Source organism: Rutidosis leptorrhynchoides, chromosome 6, assembly GCF_046630445.1.
Source record: "Rutidosis leptorrhynchoides isolate AG116_Rl617_1_P2 chromosome 6, CSIRO_AGI_Rlap_v1, whole genome shotgun sequence".
NCBI classification, from domain to species: Eukaryota; Viridiplantae; Streptophyta; class Magnoliopsida; order Asterales; family Asteraceae; genus Rutidosis; species Rutidosis leptorrhynchoides.
This window is the reverse complement of record NC_092338.1, coordinates 110,009,030-110,032,648: the sequence shown is the minus strand read 5'-3', so window position 1 is coordinate 110,032,648 and position 23,619 is coordinate 110,009,030. Positions and strand designations below refer to the sequence as shown.

Below are 23,619 nucleotides of genomic sequence, written 5' to 3'. Positions count from 1 at the left end.
ATGTATTTATACACTTTTGAAAGACTTCAATACACTTATCAAAATACTTCTACTTAATAAAAATTCTTACAATTACATCCTCATTCAGTTTCATCAACAATTCTACTCGTATGCACCCGTATTCGTACTCGTACAATACACAGCTTTTAGATGTATGTACTATTGGTATATACACTCCAATGATCAGCTCTTAGCAGCCCATGTGAGTCACCTAACACATGTGGGAACCATCATTTGGCAACTAGCATGAAATATCTCATAAAATTACAAAAATATGAATAATCATTCATGACTTATTTACATGAAAACAAAATTACATATCCTTTATATCTAATCCATACACCAACGACCAAAAACACCTACAAACACTTCCATTCTTCAATTTTCTTCATCTAATTGATCTCTCTCAAGTTCTATCTTCAAGTTCTAAGTGTTCTTCATATATTCTACAAGTTCTAGTTACATAAAATCAAGAATACTTTCAAGTTTGCTAGCTCACTTCCAATCTTGTAAGGTGATCATCCAACCTCAAGAAATATTTGTTTCTTACAGTAGGTTATCATTCTAATACAAGGTAATAATCATATTCAAACTTTGTTTCAATTTCTATAACTATAACAATCTTATTTCAAGTGATGATCTTACTTGAACTTGTTTTCGTGTCATGATTCTGCTTCAAGAACTTCGAGCCATCCAAGGATCCGTTGAAGCTAGATCCATTTTTCACTTTTCCAGTAGGTTTATCCAAGGAACTTAAGGTAGTAATAATGTTCATAACATCATTCGATTCATACATATAAAGCTATCTTATTCGAAGGTTTAAACTTGTAATCACTAGAACATAGTTTAGTTAATTCTAAACTTGTTCGCAAACAAAAGTTAATCCTTCTAAATTGACTTTTAAAATCAACTAAACACATGTTCTATATCTATATGATATACTAACTTAATGATTTAAAACCTGGAAACACGAAAAACACCGTAAAACCGGATTTACGCCGTCGTAGTAACACCGCGGGCTGTTTTGGGTTAGTTAATTAAAAACTATGATAAACTTTGATTTAAAAGTTGTTATTCTGAGAAAATGATTTTTATTATGAACATGAAACTATATCCAAAAATTATGGTTAAACTCAAAGTGGAAGTATGTTTTCTAAAATGGTCATCTAGACGTTGTTCTTTCGACTGAAATGACTACCTTTACAAAAACGACTTGTAACTTATTTTTCTGACTATAAACCTATAATTTTTCTGTTTATATTCATAAAATAGAGTTCAATATAAAACCATAGCAATTTGATTCACTCAAAACGGATTTAAAATGAAGAAGTTATGGGTAAAACAAGATTGGATAATTTTTCTCATTTTAGCTACGTGAAAATTGGTAACAAATCTATTCCAACCATAACTTAATCAACTTGTATTATATATTATGTAATCTTGAGATACCATAGACACGTATACAATGTTTCGACCTATCATGTCGACACATCTATATATATTTCGGAACAACCATAGACACTCTATATGTGAATGTTGGAGTTAGCTATACAGGGTTGAGGTTGATTCCAAAATATATATAGTTTGAGTTGTGATCAATACTGAGATACGTATACACTGGGTCGTGGATTGATTCAAGATAATATTTATCGATTTATTTCTGTACATCTAACTGTGGACAACTAGTTGTAGGTTACTAACGAGGACAGCTGACTTAATAAACTTAAAACATCAAAATATATTAAAAGTGTTGTAAATATATTTTGAACATACTTTGATATATATGTATATATTGTTATAGGTTTGTGAATCAACCAGTGGCCAAGTCTTAATTCCCGATGAAGTAAAAATCTGTGAAAGTGAGTTATAGTCCCACTTTTAAAATCTAATATTTTTGAGATGAGAATACATGCAGGTTTTATAAATGATTTACAAAATAGACACAAGTACGTGAAACTACATTCTATGGTTGAATTATCGAAATCGAATATGCCCCTTTTTATTAAGTCTGGTAATCTAAGAATTAGGGAACAGACACCCTAATGGACGCGCATCCTAAAGATAGATCTATTGGGCCTAACAAACCCCATCCAAAGTACCGGATGCTTTAGTACTTCGAAATTTATATCATATCCGAAGGGTGTCCCGGAATGATGGGGATATTCTTATATATGCATCTTGTTAATGTCGGTTACCAGGTGTTCACCATATGAATGATTTTTATCTCTATGTATGGGATGTGTATTGAAATATGAAATCTTGTGGTCTATTATTATGATTTGATATATATAGGTTAAACCTATAACTCACCAACATTTTTGTTGACGTTTTAAGCATGTTTATTCTCAGGTGATTATTAAGAGCTTCTGCTGTCGCATACTTAAATAAGGACGAGATTTGGAGTCCATGCTTGTATGATATTGTGTAAAAACTGCATTCAAGAAACTTATTTTGTTGTAACATATTTGTATTGTAAACCATTATGTAATGGTCGTGTGTAAACAGGATATTTTAGATTATCATTATTTGATAATCTACGTAAAGCTTTTTAAACCTTTATTGATGAAATAAAGGTTATGGTTTGTTTTAAAATGAATACAGTCTTTGAAAAACGTCTCATATAGAGGTCAAAACCTCGCAACGAAATCAATTAATATGGAACATTTTTAATCAATAAGAACGGGACATTTCAGTTGGTAACCGAGCATTGGTCTTAGAGAACCAGAATTTTGCATTAGTGTGTCTTATCGAGTTTGTTAGGATGCATTAGTGAGTCTGGACTTCGACCGTGTTTACTTGAAAAATGATTGCTTAACAAATTTTGTTGGAAACTATATATTTTTAACATGTGAATATTATGTGATATATTAATCTCTTAACGCGTTTGATATTATGTGATAGATGTCTACCTCTAGAACAATTCCCATTGACTCACCTAATAATAATGAAGAGTCAAATGTAAATTGGAATGTTCGTGGACTGATTCACAAGTTCCCGAAGAGGAACCGGAAGAAGAGTCGGAACCGGAAGAAGAATCGGAACCGGAAGAAGAATCGGAACCGGATAAAGAAATAGAACCGGTAGGGGAAATAATAAAACGGTTAAGTAAAAGAAAATCCTCAACCAACCGACCAAGGTTAATTATGGTCAATGGGGTTTCCGCCAAGGAAGCAAAATATTGGGAGGATTACCAATTCTCCGATGAATCGGATTCCGACGAGAATTCCGATGATGTTATAGAAATTACCCCAACTGAATTTAAAAAGGTAAAAGAAAATAATAGGGGAAAGGGCATAAAAATAGAGAAATCTAATTCCAACCCCGATGAACTTTATATGTATCGTCAACCCCCGAAGTCCTTAAGTTGTAACAATAACCCGGGAACCTCTAAACCACCAGGTTTTTCTAAACCAATGTGGAAAATGACGGCTCGTATTAGGGGAACATCATATATCCCTAGAAACTTGGAAAAATGAACCAAAACCGAAGAAGAAGAAACAAGCGAGTCGGAATAAGATAGTTGTATTCGTGTGGTGTAATATATGTAATATAGTGTGCTTATGCTTTATGATATATGTAAAAATTGCTTGTATTAATAAATATTTTTTTTATGAATCTAACTCTTGTCTATTTTACAGTATAAAAACACAAAATGGATAGACAACCCAATATTTTAAGAGACCTACCCGGAGACATGATTGATGAAATCTTGTCTAGAGTCGGTCAGAATTCTTCGGCACAAGTATTTAAGGCGAGATCAGTTTGTAAGACATTCGAAGAATGTTCCAAGAATGCCTTAGTTTATAAAAGGCTTTCGTTCAAAAGATGGGGGATATCACATTGGGAAATCCATAAGTTACGATGTGTTTACTTTGACGCATATATTGCGGGGAACCCAAATGCTATTTTACGCAATGGGTTAAGAAATTATTTTGACTCAATATATCCGAATATTGGACTTCGTGATTTAGAAAAAGCGGCTAACATGCAACATAAAGAAGCATGTTATGCTTAGGGATTAGTAATGTTCGCTTCTCACCAAAGTGAGAACAAGAACATCCGGCTACAACTATTAAACAAAACGTTTCCACAAGTGACGGAGTCGGTAATTGGGGTAAGAAATGAGGTTTTTAGATTGTTACGGGACTGTTGGACATTACGTAACCCTCGTCCCTTTGACGACGTTACAACACGCTGTCTTATCAACGGCCATAACGGTTATGTTCCACAAGACCAAGAATGGGAAGTAATCCTAGTAAAACCAGAATGCATGACTTGTTTCTGGACGTATGAATTACGTGTCTTTATTGCCTTTGCTGAACGACTTGTGTACTAGCTAGAATTATCTTCACAACCATCTTGTATCAAATTTATTGTGTGCTATATTTCATGCTATATGTAAAATAAGCGGTATTGTAAGTTTGTAAAATATTGTGTAAAAGTTTGAACGCGAAATATTATTATAATCAGTTTTTCATATAGAATTGTAGTAGTTGAATTGTATATTAGCTACTAAGTATGAACTTAACGGGTAGGTACTACCCGAATTTAAACTTATAAAACGCTAATATGAAGAAAAAGCTTTTATAAATGAGTTCATATTATGCTACGAAATACTATTAACTACTCTTAATATTCTGTATGATTAACTTGTTCCATTTGACTATTTTGAAGGAAATAGCACCGACTACTCGACACACCGTGAATATGAATGAAGAGGAATTTCGTAATTTTCTAGCTTCAAACATAGCCGCAGTACAGGCTGCGCTACATACCAACAATAACCTTGGATCTAGCAGTACAGGAAATCGTGTAGGATGCACCTACAAAGAATTCACTGCCTGCAAACCTTTGGAATTTGATAGAACCGAAGGACCGATCGGATTGAAACGGTGGACCAAGAAGGTCGAATCGGTGTTTGCCATAAGTAAGTGTACTGAAGAGGACAAAGTGAAGTACGCTACGCATACCTTCACAGGTTCTGTGTTAACATGGTGGAATACCTATCTAGAGCAAGTGGGACAAGACGATGCGTACGCACTACCGTGGTCAGCATTCAAGCACTTGATGAACGAGAAGTACCGTCCCAGAACCGAGGTCAATAAGCTCAAGACAGAACTTAGAGGGTTACGAACCCAAGGATTTGATATTACCACGTACGAAAGACGATTCACAGAATTGTGCCTATTGTGTCCGGGAGCATTCGAAGATGAGGAAGAGAAGATCGACGCATTTGTGAAAGGATTACCGGAAAGAATCCAAGAAGATATAAGTTCACACGAGCCCGCCTCCATACAACAGGCATGTAGAATGGCTCACAAACTAGTGAACCAGATTGAAGAAAGAATTAAAGAACAGACTGCTGAAGAGGCCAATGTGAAGCAAGTCAAAAGAAAGTGGGAGGAAAATGGTGATAAGAATCACCAATACAACAACAACAGCAATTACAACAATAATCGCAACAATTATCCCAACAATCGCAACATCAATCGCAACTACAACAAACGGCCCAACAACAACAACAACAACAACAACAACAACAACAACAACAGTAACTACAACAATCATCCCAACAACAATAATAACCGCAACAACAACAACAATCAGAAGCAGCTATGCCAAAGGTGTGAAAAGTATCACTCGGGGTTCTGCACCAAATTTTGCAACAAGTGTAAAAGAAATGGTCATAGCGCGGTGAAGTGTGAGGTCTACAGACCAGGGGTTAATAGAACGAAAGGGACAAATGGTGTTGGAACGAGTAATGGCGGAGCAAGTAGTGTCGGAGCAAGTTATGCCAATGTAGTTTGTTATAAATGTGGAAAACCGGGCCACATTATTAGAAATTGCCCGAACCAGGAGAACACGAATGGACAAGGCCGCGGAAGAGTTTTCAATATTAATGCGGCAGAGGCACAGGAAGACCCGGAGCTTGTTACGGGTATGTTTCTTATTAACAATAAATCTGCTTACGTTTTATTTGATTCGGGTGCGGATAGAAGCTATATGAGTAGAGATTTTTGTGCTAAATTAAGTTGTCCATTGACGCCTTTGGATAGTAAATTTTTACTCGAATTAGCAAATGGTAAATTAATTTCAGCAGATAATATATGTCGGAATCGAGAAATTAAACTGGTTAGCGAAACATTTAAGATTGATTTGATACCAGTAGAGTTAGGGAGTTTTGATGTGATAATCGGTATGTACTGGTTGATAGAAGTGAAAGCAGAGATCGTTTGTTACAAAAATGCAATTCGCATTATACGAGAAAAAGGAAAACCCTTAATGGTGTATGGAGAAAAGGGCAACACGAAGCTACATCTTATTAGTAATTTGAAGGCACAAAAACTAATAAGAAAAGGTTGCTATGCTGTTCTAGCACACGTCGAGAAAGTACAAACTGAAGAAATGAGTATCAATGATGTTCCCATTGCAAAAGAATTTCCCGATGTATTTCCGAAAGAATTACCGGGATTACCCCCACATCGATCCGTTGAATTTCAAATAGATCTTGTACCAGGAGCGGCACCAATAGCTCGTGCTCCTTACAGACTCGCACCCAGCGAGATGAAAGAACTGCAAAGCCAATTACAAGAACTTTTAGAGCGTGGTTTCATTCGACCAAGCACATCACCGTGGGGAGCTCCTGTTTTGTTTGTCAAGAAGAAAGATGGTACATTCAGGTTGTGTATCGACTACCGAGAGTTGAATAAACTTACCATCAAGAACCGCTACCCACTACCGAGAATCGACGACTTATTTGATCAACTACAAGGCTCGTCTGTTTATTCAAAGATTGACTTACGTTCCGGGTATCATCAAATGCGGGTGAAAGAAGATGATATTCCAAAGACTGCTTTCAGAACACGTTATGGTCATTACGAGTTTATGGTCATGCCGTTTGGTTTAACTAATGCACCAGCTGTGTTCATGGACCTTATGAACCGAGTGTGTGGACCATACCTTGACAAGTTTGTCATTGTTTTCATTGATGACATACTTATTTACTCAAAGAATGACCAAGAACACGGTGAACATTTGAGAAAGGTGTTAGAAGTATTGAGGAAGGAAGAATTGTACGCTAAGTTTTCAAAGTGTGCATTTTGGTTGAAAGAAGTTCAATTCCTCGGTCACATAGTGAACAAAAAAGGTATTAAGGTGGATCCGGCAAAGATAGAAACTGTTGAAAAGTGGGAAACCCCGAAAACTCCGAAACACATACGCCAGTTTTTAGGACTAGCTGGTTACTACAGAAGGTTCATCCAAGACTTTTCCAGAATAGCAAAACCCTTGACTGCATTAACGCATAAAGGGAAGAAATTTGAATGGAATGATAAACAAGAGAAAGCGTTTCAGTTATTGAAGAAAAAGCTAACTACGGCATCTATATTGTCATTGCCTGAAGGGAATGATGATTTTGTGATTTATTGTGACGCATCAAAGCAAGGTCTCGGTTGTGTATTAATGCAATGAACGAAGGTGATTGCTTATGCGTCTAGACAATTGAAGATTCACGAACAAAATTATACGACGCATGATTTGGAATTAGGCGCGGTTGTTTTTGCATTAAAGACTTGGAGGTACTACTTATATGGGGTCAAAAGTATTATATATACCGACCACAAAAGTCTTCAACACATATTTAATCAGAAACAACTGAATATGAGGTAGCGTAGGTGGATTGAATTATTGAATGATTACGACTTTGAGATTCGTTACCACCTGGGGAAGGCAAATGTGGTAGCCGATGCCTTGAGCAGGAAGGACAGAGAACCCATTCGAGTAAAATCTATGAATATAATTATTCATAATAACCTTACTACTCAAATAAAGGAGGCGCAACAAGGAGTTTTAAAAAAGGGAAATTTAAAAGATGAAATATCCAAAGGATCGGAGAAGCATCTTAATATTCGGGAAGACGGAACCCGGTATAGGGCTGAAAGGATTTGGGTACCAAAATTTGGAGATATGAGAGAAATGGTACTTAGAGAAGCTCATAAAACCAGATACTCAATACATCCTGGAACGGGGAAGATGTACAAGGATCTCAAGAAACATTTTTGGTGGCCGGGTATGAAAGCCGATGTTGCTAAATACGTAGGAGAATGTTTGACGTGTTCTAAGGTCAAAGCTGAGCATCAGAAACCATCAGGTCTACTTCAACAACCCGAAATCCCGAAATGGAAATGGGAAAACATTACCATGGATTTCATCACTAAATTGCCAAGGACTGCAAGTGATTTTGATACTATTTGGGTAATAGTTGATCATCTCACCAAATCAGCACACTTCCTGCCAATAAGAGAAGATGACAAGATGGAGAAGTTAACACGACTGTATTTGAAGGAAGTCGTCTCCAGACATGGAATACCAATCTCTATTATCTCTGATAGGGATGGCAGATTTATTTCAAGATTCTGGCAGACATTACAGCAAGCATTAGGAACTCGTCTAGACATGAGTACTGCCTATCATCCACAAACTGATGGGCAGAGCGAAAGGACGATACAAACGCTTGAAGACATGCTACGAGCATGTGTTATTGATTTCGGAAACAGTTGGGATTGACATCTACCGTTAGCAGAATTTTCCTACAACAACAGCTACCATTCAAGCATTGAGATGGCGCCGTTTGAAGCACTTTATGGTAGAAAGTGCAGGTCTCCGATTTGTTGGAGTGAAGTGGGGGATAGACAGATTACAGGTCCGGAGATTATACAAGAAACTACCGAGAAGATCATCCAAATTCAACAACGGTTAAAAACCGCTCAAAGTCGACAAAAGAGCTACGCTGACATTAAAAGAAAAGATATAGAATTTGAAATTGGAGAGATGGTCATGCTTAAAGTTGCACCTTGGAAAGGCGTTGTTCGATTTGGTAAACGAGGGAAATTAAATCCAAGGTATATTGGACCATTCAAGATTATTGATCGTGTCGGACCAGTAGCTTACCGACTTGAATTACCTCAACAACTCGCGGCTGTACATAACACTTTCCACTTCTCGAATTTGAAGAAATGTTTTGCTAAAGAAGATCTCACTATTCCGTTAGATGAAATCCAAATCAACGAAAAACTTCAATTCATCGAAGAACCCGTCGAAATAATGGATCGTGAGGTTAAAAGACTTAAGCAAAACAAGATACCAATTGTTAAGGTTCGATGGAATGCTCGTAGAGGACCCGAGTTCACCTGGGAGCGTGAAGATTAGATGAAGAAGAAATACCCGCATCTATTTCCAGAAGATTCGTCAACACCTTCAACAGCTTAAAATTTCGGGACGAAATTTATTTAACGGGAATGTACTGTAGTGACCCGAACTTTTCCATGTTTATATATATTAATTGAGATTGATATTTACATGATTAAATGTTTCCATCATGTTAAGCAATCAAACTTGTTAAGACTTGATTAATTGAAATATGTTTCATATAGACAATTGACCACCCAAGTTGACCGGTGATTCACGAACGTTAAAACTTATAAAAACTATATGATGACATATATATGGATATATACATAGTTAACATGATACTATGATAAGTAAACATATCATTAAGTATATTAACAATGAACTACATATGTAAAAACAAGACTACTAACTTAATGATTTTTAAACGAGACATATATGTAACGATTATCGTTGTAAAGACATTTAATGTATATATATCATATTAAGAGATATTCATACATGATAATATCATGATAATATAATAATTTAAAATCTCATTTGATATTATAAACATTGGGTTAACAACATTTAACAAGATCGTTAACCTAAAGGTTTCAAAACAAAACTTACATGTAACGACTAACGATGACTTAACGACTCAGTTAAAATGTATATACATGTAGTGTTTTAATATGTATTTATACACTTTTGAAAGACTTCAATACACTTATCAAAATACTTCTACTTAACAAAAATTCTTACAATTACATCCTCGTTCAGTTTCATCAACAATTCTACTCGTATGCACCCGTATTCGTACTCGTACAATACACAACTTTTAGATGTATGTACTATTGGTATATACACTCCAATGATCAGATCTTAGCAGCCCATGTGAGTCACCTAACACATGTGGGAACCATCATTTGGCAACTAGCATGAAATATCTCATAAAATTACAAAAATATGAATAATCAATCATGACTTATTTACATGAAAACAAAATTACATATCCTTTATATCTAATCCATACACCAACGACCAAAAACACCTATAAACACTTTCATTCTTCAATTTTATTCATCTAATTGATCTCTCTCAAGTTCTATCTTCAAGTTCTAAGTGTTCTTCATATATTCTACAAGTTCTAGTTACATAAAATCAAGAATACTTTCAAGTTTGCTAGCTCACTTCCAATCTTGTAAGGTGATCATCCAACCTCAAGAAATCTTTGTTTCTTACAGTAGGTTATCATTCTAATACAAGGTAATAATAATATTCAAACTTTGTTTCAATTTCTATAACTATAACAATCTTATTTCAAGTGATGATCTTACTTGAACTTGTTTTCGTGTCATGATTCTGCTTCAAGAACTTCGAGCCATCCAAGGATCCGTTGAAGCTAGATCCATTTTTCACTTTTCCAGTAGGTTTATCCAAGGAACTTAAGGTAGTAATGATGTTCATAACATCATTCGATTCATACATATAAAGCTATCTTATTCGAAGGTTTAAACTTGTAATCACTAGAACATAGTTTAGTTAATTCTAAACTTTTTCGCAAACAAAAGTTAATCCTTCTAACTTGACTTTTAAAATAAACTAAACACATGTTCTATATCTATATGATATGCTAACTTAATGATTTAAAACCTGGAAACACGAAAAACACCTAAAACCGGATTTACGCCGTCGTAGTAACACCGCGGGCTGTTTTGGGTTAGTTAATTAAAAACTATGATAAACTTTGATTTAAAAGTTGTTATTCTGAGAAAATGATTTTTATTATGAACATGAAACTATATCCAAAAATTATGGTTAAACTCAAAGTGGAAGTATGTTTTCTAAAATGGTCATCTAGACGTCGTTCTTTCGACTGAAATGACTACCTTTACAAAAACGACTTGTAACTTATTTTTCGGACTATAAACCTATACTTTTTCTGTTTAGATTCATAAAATAGAGTTCAATATGAAACCATAGCAATTTGATTCACTCAAAACGGATTTAAAATGAAGAAGTTATGGGTAAAACAAGATTGGATAATTTTTCTCATTTTAGCTACGTAAAAATTGGTAACAAATCTATTCCAACAATAACTTAATCAACTTGTATTGTATATTATGTAATCTTGAGATACCATAGACACGTATACAATGTTTCGACCTATCATGTCGACACATCTATATATATTTCGGAACAACCATAGACACTCTATATGTGAATGTTGGAGTTAGCTATACAGGGTTGAGGTTGATTCCAAAATATATATAGTTTGAGTTGTGATCAATACTGAGATACGTATACACTGGGTCGTGGATTGATTCAAGATAATATTTATCGATTTATTTCTGTACATCTAACTGTGGACAACTAGTTGTAGGTTACTAACGAGGACAGCTGACTTAATAAACTTAAAACATCAAAATATATTAAAAGTGTTGTAAATATATTTTGAACATACTTTGATATATATGTATATATTGGTATAGGTTCGTGAATCAACCAGTGGCCAAGTCTTACTTCCCGACGAAGTAAAAATCTGTGAAAGTGAGTTATAGTCCCACTTTTAAAATCTAATATTTTTGGGATGAGAATACATGCAGGTTTTATAAATGATTTGCAAAATAGACACAAGTACGTGAAACTACATTCTATGGTTGAATTTTCGAAATCGAATATGCCCCTTTTTATTAAGTCTGGTAATCTAAGAATTAGGGAACAGACACCCTAATTGACGCGAATCCTAAAGATAGATCTATTGGGCCCAACAAACCCCATCCAAAGTACCGGATGCTTTAGTACTTCGAAATTTATATCATATCCGAAGGGTGTCCCGGAATGATGGGGATATTCTTATATATGCATCTTGTTAATGTCAGTTACCAGGTGTTCACCATATGAATGATTTTTATCTCTATGTATGGGATGTGTATTGAAATATGAAATCTTGTGGTCTATTATTATGATTTGATATATATAGGTTAAACCTATAACTCACCAACATTTTTGTTGACGTTTTAAACATGTATATTCTCAGGTGATTATTAAGAGCTTCCGCTGTCGCATACTTAAATAAGGACGAGATTTGGAGTCCATGCTTGTATGATATTGTGTAAAAACTGCATTCAAGAAACTTATTTTGTTGTAACATATTTGTATTGTAAACCATTATGTAATGGTCGTGTGTAAACAGGATATTTTAGATTATCATTATTTGATAATCTACGTAAAGCTTTTTAAACCTTTATTGATGAAATAAAGGTTATGGTTTGTTTTAAAATGAATGCAGTCTTTGAAAAACGTCTCATATAGAGGTTAAAACCTCACAACGAAATCAATTAATATGGAACGTTTTTAATCAATAAGAACGGGACATTTCACTTTACAAATGCATTAGTAAAATCATCACTAATAGAATTAAGTCGAGCCTTGATGATATTGTTAGCACAAACCAATCGGCTTTTGTGCCAAGTCGGCGGATCTCAGATATTATTCTTCTCACTCAAGAATTGATGAAGAATTATCATATTGACAGGGGTACTCCTCGTTGTACTTTTAAAGTTGATATTTAGAAGGACTATGATACTGTGGACTGGTATTTCCTGGAAGAGATTCTTATATGCTTCGGTTTCCCCTTGAAAATGGTGCGGTGGATCATGAAGTGTGTTTCTACCACTTCATACTATATTATGATTAATGGTGATTTACATGGTTATTTTAAGGGGGAAAGGGGTCTTCGTCAGGGGGATCCGATGTCTCCTTATTTATTTACGCTTGTAATGGAGGTCCTTACTTTAATGCGCAATCGTAATGCCCGTTCCAATCTTTTTAAGTTTCATCCGAGATGTGAGAAACATAAGATTATTAACTTATGCTTTGCCGATGATCTTTTTATGTTCTCTCATGCGAACCTGGATTCGGTTACTATTCTGTGGAATTCTCTTGAGGAGTTTAAAAAATGCTCTGGTTTGTCGCCGAGCTTACCGAAGAGTACGGCATTTTTTGCTAATGTGACCGACGTGCTAAAATCTCAGATTCTCTCTATTATGCCTTTTGATGAAGGTAAACTCTCGGTTATATATCTTGGTGTGCCTTTAATTTCTTCACGGCTAATGTACAGAGATTGTAAGGTGTTGGTGGAAAGAGTTAAACATAAGGTAGATGACTGGAAAAACAAATTTCTATCTTTTACGGGTAGAGTGCAGTTAATATTTTCCGTGTTGTCTGCTATGCAAGTGTATTGGTGTTCTTCATTTATCTTACCGGAAGCTATCATTAAAGATATTGAAAAGGTTCTTCGTGGTTTCCTTTGGTGTCAAGGTGATATGAAACGGGGTAAAGCTAAGGTTAAGTGGGACGATGTGTGCATGCCAAAGGATGAGGGTGGTCTTGGGATTCGCCGGATTAAATATTGGAATATTGCGCTCATGACTAACCATGTGTGGAGCATTCTCACAAGTCTGAAGTCGATATGGGTTAGCTGGGATAGGGATTTCAATCTCTCTAACCGTAATTTTTGGGATGCGCCTATTAAAGTGTCTGCTAGTTGGAGTTGGAGTAAATTATTACTTATGAGGCCTGTTATCAGAAAATTTGTGTATCATTCTATTGGTAATGGAGCTTCCATATCAGCATACTTTGACAAGTGGTGTAATGAAGGCCCGCTCTCCGACATTGTCACTCCTCGAGATATGGATGCTGTGGGCCTATCTTTGAATGCCTCTGTTGAAGATATGATTTTGTTGTTCAATACTAGCTAGCCGAATGTTTGGCTGATGAAGTACCCAGTTTTCCACTCGATTGGTTTGCCTACTGTTAGTGACACTAATGATAACTTATATTGGAGACATAACAATGGTGATCTGCTCCCGTGTTCTGCTGCTCGAGTTTGGGAATCCATCCGGCCTTCGGGTATCTCGGTTAGTTGGTTTGCGGTTGATTGGTTTTCTCAATGTGTTCCCCGCCATGCGTTCTTGTTGTGGCTTGTTATGGGTGAGAGATTAAAAACCCAGGATAGGTTGAAACCTTGGGAAACCCATTCTAGTATGCTTCTCTTATGCCCCCTGTGTAAAGCTTGTGGCGACTCACATGACCATCTTTTCTTTGGATGTTCGTATGCCCTGGAAGTGTGGTCTCGTGCTCGTCAGTTTCTCGATATCCCAATGCCAAACTGTTGGAAGGGAGTTGTGCATTTGTTGTCTCCAATGGCCTCTAGAAATTCCGTTAATATTGTGGTGGCTAAGATTATGTTTGCTGCTTCTATCTATTTTATATGGCAAGAACGCAACAACAGAATCTTCAAGAAGTCGCATCGTACGGAGGTCAAACTATTTGAGGATATATATGCTACTGTGATATTGAAACTTTTATCTATAAACTTCAAGAGCTCGCCAAAAGTTGTTCACATGAAGGAATAATGGCACCTTTAGTTCTATTGTGTCATGTTTTGGTTTTTCTTAGTTGTTGCTAGAGTCTTTTGATGTTTAGCGTTGGTTGTTTTTTGTAGCTTCAAGTCTCTCTTGTTGCTCCAGTTCTTCGTTGTACTCATTATTTTATTATTTTTAATAATATTCATCGGGGTAACCCTTTACCCAAAAAAAAAAAATCAGATAATGAAAGGAAACAGACTTTGTTTCTATTATAGATTTAATAAATATAAATAGAAATAATTAATAGAAATATTAATCATGATAATAATTCAATAATACTGTTAATAATAAATAATAAGATTGATAATACTAATATTATTAATGATACAAATAATAAATTGTATTATTTTCTAATAATATTTATAATAATAATAATAATGATTTTAATGATAAGGGTATATAATAATAATAATAATAATAATAATAATAATAATAATAATAATAATAATATCAATAATACTAATAATACTTGTACATATCATATTTTACATATTCATATATATATATATATATATATATATATATATATATATATATATATATATATATATATATATATATATATATATATATATTATATTAAAAATATTAATAATAATAATAATACAAATATTAATATTATCATTTATAATGAAAGTATTGTTAATCATTTTAACATAACAATTATATTCAAACTTGTAATTAAATTTAATATATTAACCTTACATTTTGTTAAATATGTAATACTTATTTTATATAATAACATATTTGAACACTTAATATTTATGTATATTTTATATATATATTACAACTTACATATAATATTAATTGTGTATAGATGTCATATATATATATCCAGATTTATTCTAATAATAATTTAGTTATTTTGTATATTACTTTATATTTTCAATTCAAATGATTAAATCGTATCTTATTAGTTAATATATATATATATATATACATATATATATATATATATATATATATATATATATATATATATATATATATATATATATATTAACAATATTTGTTCGTGAATCGTCGGGAATGGTCACAGGATAATTGAATATGTAATAACAATTTAAAATTTTTGAGATTCAGTTTAATAGACTTTGCTTATCGTGTCGAATCATAATAATATTAAGTTTAAATTTGGTCGGAAATTTTCGGGTCGTCACAAAAACGAGCCCAAGCAAACGCAAGGCCTAAACCAACCAGGCCTGATGTACACAAACCCTAAAACTAGCGTGGCCCATTAAAAGGTCCACCAGTCACCTGTTAAAATGTCCGACCAGATCGCCAAACTTCGGCGAGCACATCCAACGAAGCAGAACCAAGGAGGTGAGAAGAGGGTGAAGCAAAACCGCCATTTTTGAAAAAAAAAATACGAAAGAAAGAAGAATCACCATCACAGCTCCAAAGCAGAACCAATGGCGCCACTACTAGCATGTAGTCTTCACTTCGCCATTAATGATCTGTTCTACCTTTCGCCTTCGCAACGCATTTTAAACGACATAGGTAATGCAGTTTTTTGTTGTACATTTTGTTTTGAAATTTGTACATTTAATTAATTAATTAATTAATTGGATGTGAGGAAGTGTGTGATAGTTATATCATGGATATTAGTAAAATGTCTTGGGTAAGTGATGAGAATCAAGTGTTGATGTGGCGGTGATGTTGCAGTCAGTCTTGAGAAGAAGCTACGTCATGGTTGAGAGAGTAGTCTAAGAACTAAAGAAAAAAGATATTTTGTTAATATTATATATACACTTAATTTTTTTTCTAACAAAAACTTGATTGATACTAGTATTTTATTAAGTAATGGATAACCTTACATTGCAAGAGTGTCAAAGTGTCACTAAATTGTTACTCCGTATTTGATTAGTGAAGTATCTTGATTTGAAATGTCCCGTTCATATTGATTATAAACGTTCCATATTAATTGATTTCGTTGCGAGGTTTTGACCTCTATATGAGACGTTTTTGAAAGACTGAATTCATTTTTAAAACAACCATAACCTTTATTTTATCAATAAAGGTTTTAAAAGCATTACGTAGATTATCAAATAATGATAATCTAAAATATACTGTTTACACATGACCATTACATAATGGTTTACAAAAGAAATATATTACATCGACATATGTTTCTTGAATGCAGTTTTTACACAATATCATACAAACATGGACTCCAAATCTTGTCCTTATTTTAGTATGCAACAGCGGAAGCTCTTAGTATTCACCTGAGAATAAACATGCTTTAAACGTCAACAAAAATGTTGGTGAGTTATAGGTTTAACCTATATATATCAAATCGTAACAATAGACCACAAGATTTCATATTTCAATACACATCCCATACATAGAGATAAAAATCATTCATATGGTGAACACCTGGTAACCGACATTAACAAGATGCATATATAAGAATATCCCCATCATTCCGGGACACCCTTCGGATATGATATAAATTTTGAAGTACTAAAGCATCCGGTACTTTGGATGGGGTTTGTTAGGCCCAATAGATCTATCTTTAGGATTCGCGTCAATTAGGGTGTCTGTTCCCTAATTCTTAAATTACCAGACTTAATAAAAAGGGGCATATTCGATTTTGATAATTCAACCATAGAATGTAGTTTCACGTACTTGTGTCTATTTTGTAAATCATTTATAAAACCTGCATGTATTCTCATCCCAAAAATATTAGATTTTAAAAGTGGGACTATAACTCACTTTCACAGATATTTCCTTCCTCGGAAATAAGACTTGGCCACGGATCGATTCACGAACCTATACAAATATGTACATATATATCAAAGTATGATAAAAATATAATTACAACCATTTTTATTATGTTTTAAAGATTTGAGTGTATTAAGTCAGCTGTCCTCGTTAATAACCTACAACTAGTTGTCCACAGTTAGATGTACAGAAATAAATCGATATATATTATCTTGAATCAATCCATGACCCAGTGTATACACGTCTCAGGCTAGATCACAACTCAAAGTATATATATTTTTGGAATCAACCTCAACCCTGTATAGCTAACTCCGACATTACTGCATATAGAGTGTTTATAGTTATTCCAAATAATATATATACATGGGTCGATATGATATGTCAAAACATTTGCATACGTGTCTATGGTATCCCAAGATTACATAATATATTAGAATACATGTATAATACAATATAAGTTAGCTAGGATATGATTTGTATAGATTTGTTAAACATTTCCCGTAGCTAAAAAGATCAAAAATATCCAATCTTGTTTTACCCATAACTTCTTCATTTTAAATCCGTTTTGAGTGAATCAAATTGCTATGGTTTCATATTGAACTCTAATTTAAGAATCCAAACAGAAAAAGTATAGGTTTATAGTCGGAAATTTAAGTTACATGTCAATTACTAAAGAGGTAGTCATTTCCGTCGAAAGAACGACATCTTGATGACCATTTTGAAAAACATACTTTCACTTTGAGTTTAACCAAGATTTTTGGATATAGTTTCATGTTCATATGAAAAATCATTTTCCTAGAAGAACAACTTTTAAATCAAAGTTTATCATAGTTTTTAATTATCCAAACCAAAACAGCCCCCGGCTTCACTACGACGGCGTATATCCGATTTTATGGTGTTCATCGTGTTTTCAGGTTTTAAATCATTAAGTTAGCATATAATATAGATATAGAACATGTGTTTAGTTGATTTTAAAAGTCAAGTTAGAAGGATTAACTTTTGTTTGCGAACAAGTTTAGAATTAACTAAACTATGTTCTAGTGATTACAAGTTTAAACCTTCGAATAAGATAGCTTTATATGTATGAATCGAATGATGTTATGAACATCATTACTACCTCAAGTTTTCTGGATAAAACTACTAGAAATGAGAAAAATGGATCTAGCTTCAAAGGATCCTTGGATGGCTTGAAAGTTCTTGAAGCAGAATCATGACACGAAAACAGTTCAAGTAAGATTTTCACTCGAAATAAGATTGTTATAGTTGTAGAAATTGAATCAAAGTTTGAATATGAATATTACCTTGAATTATAAAGATAACCTACTGTAAATAACAAAGGTTCCTTGATCTTAGATGATTACTTGGAATGGATTAGAAAGCTTGGAAGTAGACTTGCAAACTTGGAAGTATTCTTGATTTTTATGAAACTATACTTATGGAATTTATGAAGAACACTTAGAACTTGAAGATGGAACTTGAGAGAGATCAATTAGATGAATAAAATTGAATAATGAAAGTGTTTGTAGGTGTTTTTGGTCGTTGGTGTATGGATTAGATATAAAGGATATGTAATTTTGTTTTCATGTAAATAAGTCATGAATGATTACTAATATTTTTGTAATTTTATGAGATATTTCATGCTAGTTGCCAAATGATGGTTCCCACATGTGTTAGGTGACTCACATGTGGTACTAAGAGCTGATCATTGGAGTGTATATACCAATAGTACATACATCTAAAAGCTGTGTATTGTACGAGTACGAATACGGGTGCATACGAGTAGAATTGTTGATGAAACTGAACGAGGATGTAATTGTAAGCATTTTTGTTAAGTAGAAGTACTTTGATATGTGTCTTGAAGTCTTTCAAAAGAATAAGAATACATATCAAAACACAACATGTATATACATTCTAATGGAGTCGTTAAGTCTTCGTTAGTCGTTACATGTAAGTGTTGTTTTGAAACCTTTAAGTTAACGATCTCAATTAATGTTGTTAACCCAATGTTTTATTATATCAAATGAGATGTTAAATTATTATGTTATCATGATATTATGATGTATGAATATCTCTTAATATGATATATACATTAAAATATCGTTACAACGATAATCGTTACATATAAGTCTCGTTTCGTAATTCTTGAGTTAGTAGTCTTGTTTTTACATATGTAGTTCATTGTTAACACACTTAATAATATATTTAAATATCATTTTATCATGTTAAATATAGTGTATCAATATCTTAATATGATACATATGTATTTAGTAGACGTTATCATAACGATAATCGTTATATATATCATTTCGAATTTCTTAACTTAGTAATCTCATTTCTTATGTATATCACACATTGTTAATGTACTTATTGAGATACTTACTCATCATAATCTCATGTCAACCATATATATATGTCTATATATACCACAACATGTAGTTTTTACAAATTTGTAACGTTCGTGAATCGCCGGTCAACTTGGGTGATCAATTGTCTATATGAAACTTATTTCATTTAATCAAGTCTTAACAAGTTTGATTGCTTAACACGTTGGAAACATTTAGTCATGTAAATATCAATCTCAATTAATATATATAAACATGGAAAAGTTCGGGTCACTAAATGGTTCATTGTACGGTAAAATACACAGTAATAAGTACTCGTACTTAAGTAAATTATGTGAATGATTTATGTATTTTACAAAACTTTACCCCTATTATCTTTTCTTCAAAAATTACCCTGGATATTCTCGCGATTTGAAAATTCGCATGCTGTTAATTCTTAACCAAACAACGTTAAATGTTATGTTAACTCATTACAAGTGCATAACATGTTAGTACTAATCCGATCCCTAATAGTCAACAACACTCCGTTCTTCTTTAACAAAACCGATTCTCCGATCCATCAATTTCATTACATTCAAGGTCTTTACTCCAACAAAACATAACGATATATATATATTGTTGAGTCCCCAAAATAATTAAGGATTTAATTATGACAAAACAATATTTATTTGCACTAAAGTGTTATATGCAGTCAGCACAAGTTTGTTTATGTATAGTCAGCTAATATAGCTGTGTCGAGTGTTTAGTATGCTGCCTAGTCTATCAGCACAAGGTAGAAATGTATTCTTCGAATCAGCACAGGATGTGCACCCAGCAAATCAAGAATATCAAGTGACTCAGCATATGAAGGACCAGTAAGTCTGGATATCAGCATACAACACAAGACAGCCATGCTCCATTACAAGCATGATAAGTTTTCCTGAGTGGTCTACATCAAATGTACTATTCAACAGAAGTCGAAGACAAAGTTGAACAGAGAAGGACACGCGTCGGCGGCTGACAAGTGACCTTACAAGACCGCATGGGAATGCAGAAGTTTAACTTATGTGCAGACATAAGTTATCCGTTGTCAACACCTAGGGAACACAACATTCTATTTGTTTAATCAAATAGTGGTGCCAAACCAAATTGGGGTGTTCCTGCAAATAGCTACTAAAGAGGAAAGAAAGGGAGCACGCCTCCTTACACAATTGTCCCCTCAAGTACAGACATCCTATGTACCAGTGGACAATAGATCAATTACACGGTTAATAGAACTACTATATATATTGTTGTATCCACTATTGTAAAAACTAGTGGTGTGGGTTTATCTGTTAGAGTCCAAACCGTGTAATAGCTTTAGTTTATCTCTTAGCTATAATCTAGGTAATCTGTATCAACCAACTATCATTTCCGCCAAGGATAGTTGTGATTCTTTCTGATTTAATCAATAAAGAATAACCGTTGAAAATTACCTGTGACTCTATCTTATTTACTATAGAATACTAAACGTGTTTAACTGACTAGTTAATTAAGAAACGAATTGTATTCACCCCCCCTCTACAATACTCCTGTTGTTATTAAGGGACCAACAACTGGTATCAGAGCTTTAGTCTTGATAATTAATATCTTGGATCTGAATTCTCTTATGGCTTCGTATTCAAACTCAGCTTACCTTGAGAATGGCTCGTCTAACAGACCACCTAAGTTTGATGAAGATGAGTATGAAACCTGGAAGGCAAGGTTCATGCTCCATCTTGAGTCTGTGAATTCACTCATGCCTGGAATTGCCAAAGATGGCCCTTTTGTTCCCACTGAGACAGTTGGTAGTGCACCAGCAACAGCTGACACTCCTGCCATCCCTGGCAGAGAGGTTATTCTCACTCCCTCTAGATGGGATGATGAGGATAAACGTCGAGTTGGTCTTGACCCTAAAATCAGAACCCTGTTAGCCATAACTTTGCCTAACCCACTGTTCAAACTGATCAAGGGAAAAGAAAATGCTAAGCTTATGCTTGACTACCTAGATGTCACCTATGAGGGTATGGGAGAAGTTAGGCAGAACAGGATGATTGCTCTTAAAAGAGAATATGAAATGTTCTTTGCCTATAAGAATGAAACCCTTAAGCAAACCTTCATTAGGTTTAACTCTTTGATAGCAGACCTGATCACTTTAAATGTGACCTACACTGAATTTGAACAAGTGAACAAATTCATTGATGCACTGCCATGTAAATGGAGACCTGTTACTGACCCATTAAGAACCACACAGACCCTAAAGAACTTTAACCTGTCTTCTCTCTACAGTTCCCTTTGGAATCATGAGAAGGCAGAAGCCAAGTTTGAACTTAACATGAAAGAAAACTTTAGGTCTGCCCCCACCACTTCAAAATCATCTAAAAATGATGATACTGCTCTTATTGCTGCTGCTAAATGGAAGAAAGCTCAAAAAGCTTTACTGGTTCAAAAGTTACTGGCAGAACAAGAGTCAGCTGATAGTGTTGAGGAAAGTGGTACTGGGTCTGAAGAAAGCAGTACTGATGAAAGTGATGTAGAAGGGTTTGCTGAAGGTATGGCTCTGCTGGCTAGGCAGTTCAAAAGGTTCAATCGTAGTAGAACCAGCAAGTCATATAAAGGGAGCAAAAAGCCAAGTGCTAGGTACAACAGCAAGTCAGTCAAGGGTCCTAAATCTGAGTGCTTTAATTGTGGGAAGGTTGGACATTTTGCTGCTGAATGCATGTCCAAGAAACCTTCCACGTCACATGCTAACTCTTTCTCAAAAGCTGATAAGTACAAAAACAAGTACAAAGCTATGAAAGCTCAGATGAAGGAAAGTGCAAAGACTGACAAGAAGGGTAAACAGCCAGAAAAGGTTCTAGTTGCTGAACATCATGACTGGGATGAAGCCAGCACGTCTTCATCTTCTGATAGTGATACTGATGATGATGGTGCTGGTTACGCTACTGGTAAAAAGCTATGTTTGATGGCCAAAGAGGTCGAGGAGTCTGATGAGGATGATGGTGGTAGTAAGTTTTTGGCTGATATGAGGGAAGCTGATCAAAACAGAGATTCTCCTCAATGGAAAACTGAAATGATGTATAAGGTTGATAATTTTCAAACTTATACTGATGATGAAAAAGCTGAAATGTTTGACCACCTAAGAATTGACTTATGCAGAAGCTGCAAACGTGAAGAGAGTTTGAAATCTAGTAACAAATCTTTAAATGAAAAACTCAAAGGCAAAAATGATGAAATTAAGATCTTAAAAGATACAATTTCCAAACTTGAAAAACAAAACTTTGCTTTAGAAACTCTTCACGTTGAGGCAGCAGAAGTCAAGACCCAGCTGGACAATCTCAAAAGAGTTGTTGCTTCATGGTGCACATCTGCTCAACGCACAGCTAAATGTGTTAACGAGCAGGTGTCTGTCCAAGTTCAAGCCTTCTTTGCTGGTGACTATGCTGCTGCTGCTGCTATTGCAGAAGTTACTTTCATGGACCCGATTCTTGAAACTGATCCTGAAGCTGTCTTGCCAAATACTTTTGCCAAGATAGTTGAAGGTAAAAAGGTTGTGACAAACAAATTTGTTAGACCTACTGTGTCCCCACCACCTGCCATGAAAGAAATTTTGGAGGATGAAGTTAGAGCAAGAGAAGCCAGTAACTCAATTGATGAGACTACTGACCCCTCAAGCATCTACTACATGACTCCGAAAGAAAGACGTATTAAAAGGGAAATCACTGAAAACAATTTGAGAAAAGTTAAACCAACTGATTCCCCTTCGTGTTCGAGTTCTACCAGTGCTAAGCCAGCTGATGACCAATCTACTGGTCACCCAGTAGCTGCAGACAAGCCAGTGAAACGAAATACTGGCAAATCTAAGGCAGCAGTTAAGATACCTACTGGTTCATCAGCATCAGAAGACAAGCCAGCAACTTCCCACGTTAACTTGTCAAATGATAAAGGAAAGACAG

At 34.4% G+C, this 23,619-nt stretch overlaps 1 protein-coding gene across 1 annotated transcript; it reads left to right on the top strand.

Annotated features, from left to right (window-relative positions):
* Positions 1–13,946: 13,946 nt before the first annotated feature.
* LOC139853964 (uncharacterized) lies at positions 13,947–14,588 on the top strand. Its single transcript, XM_071843299.1, has one exon. The coding sequence runs from the start codon at positions 13,947–13,949 to the stop codon at positions 14,586–14,588; it is 642 nt and encodes a 213-aa protein (XP_071699400.1).
* The last annotated feature ends 9,031 nt before the right edge of the window (positions 14,589–23,619 follow it).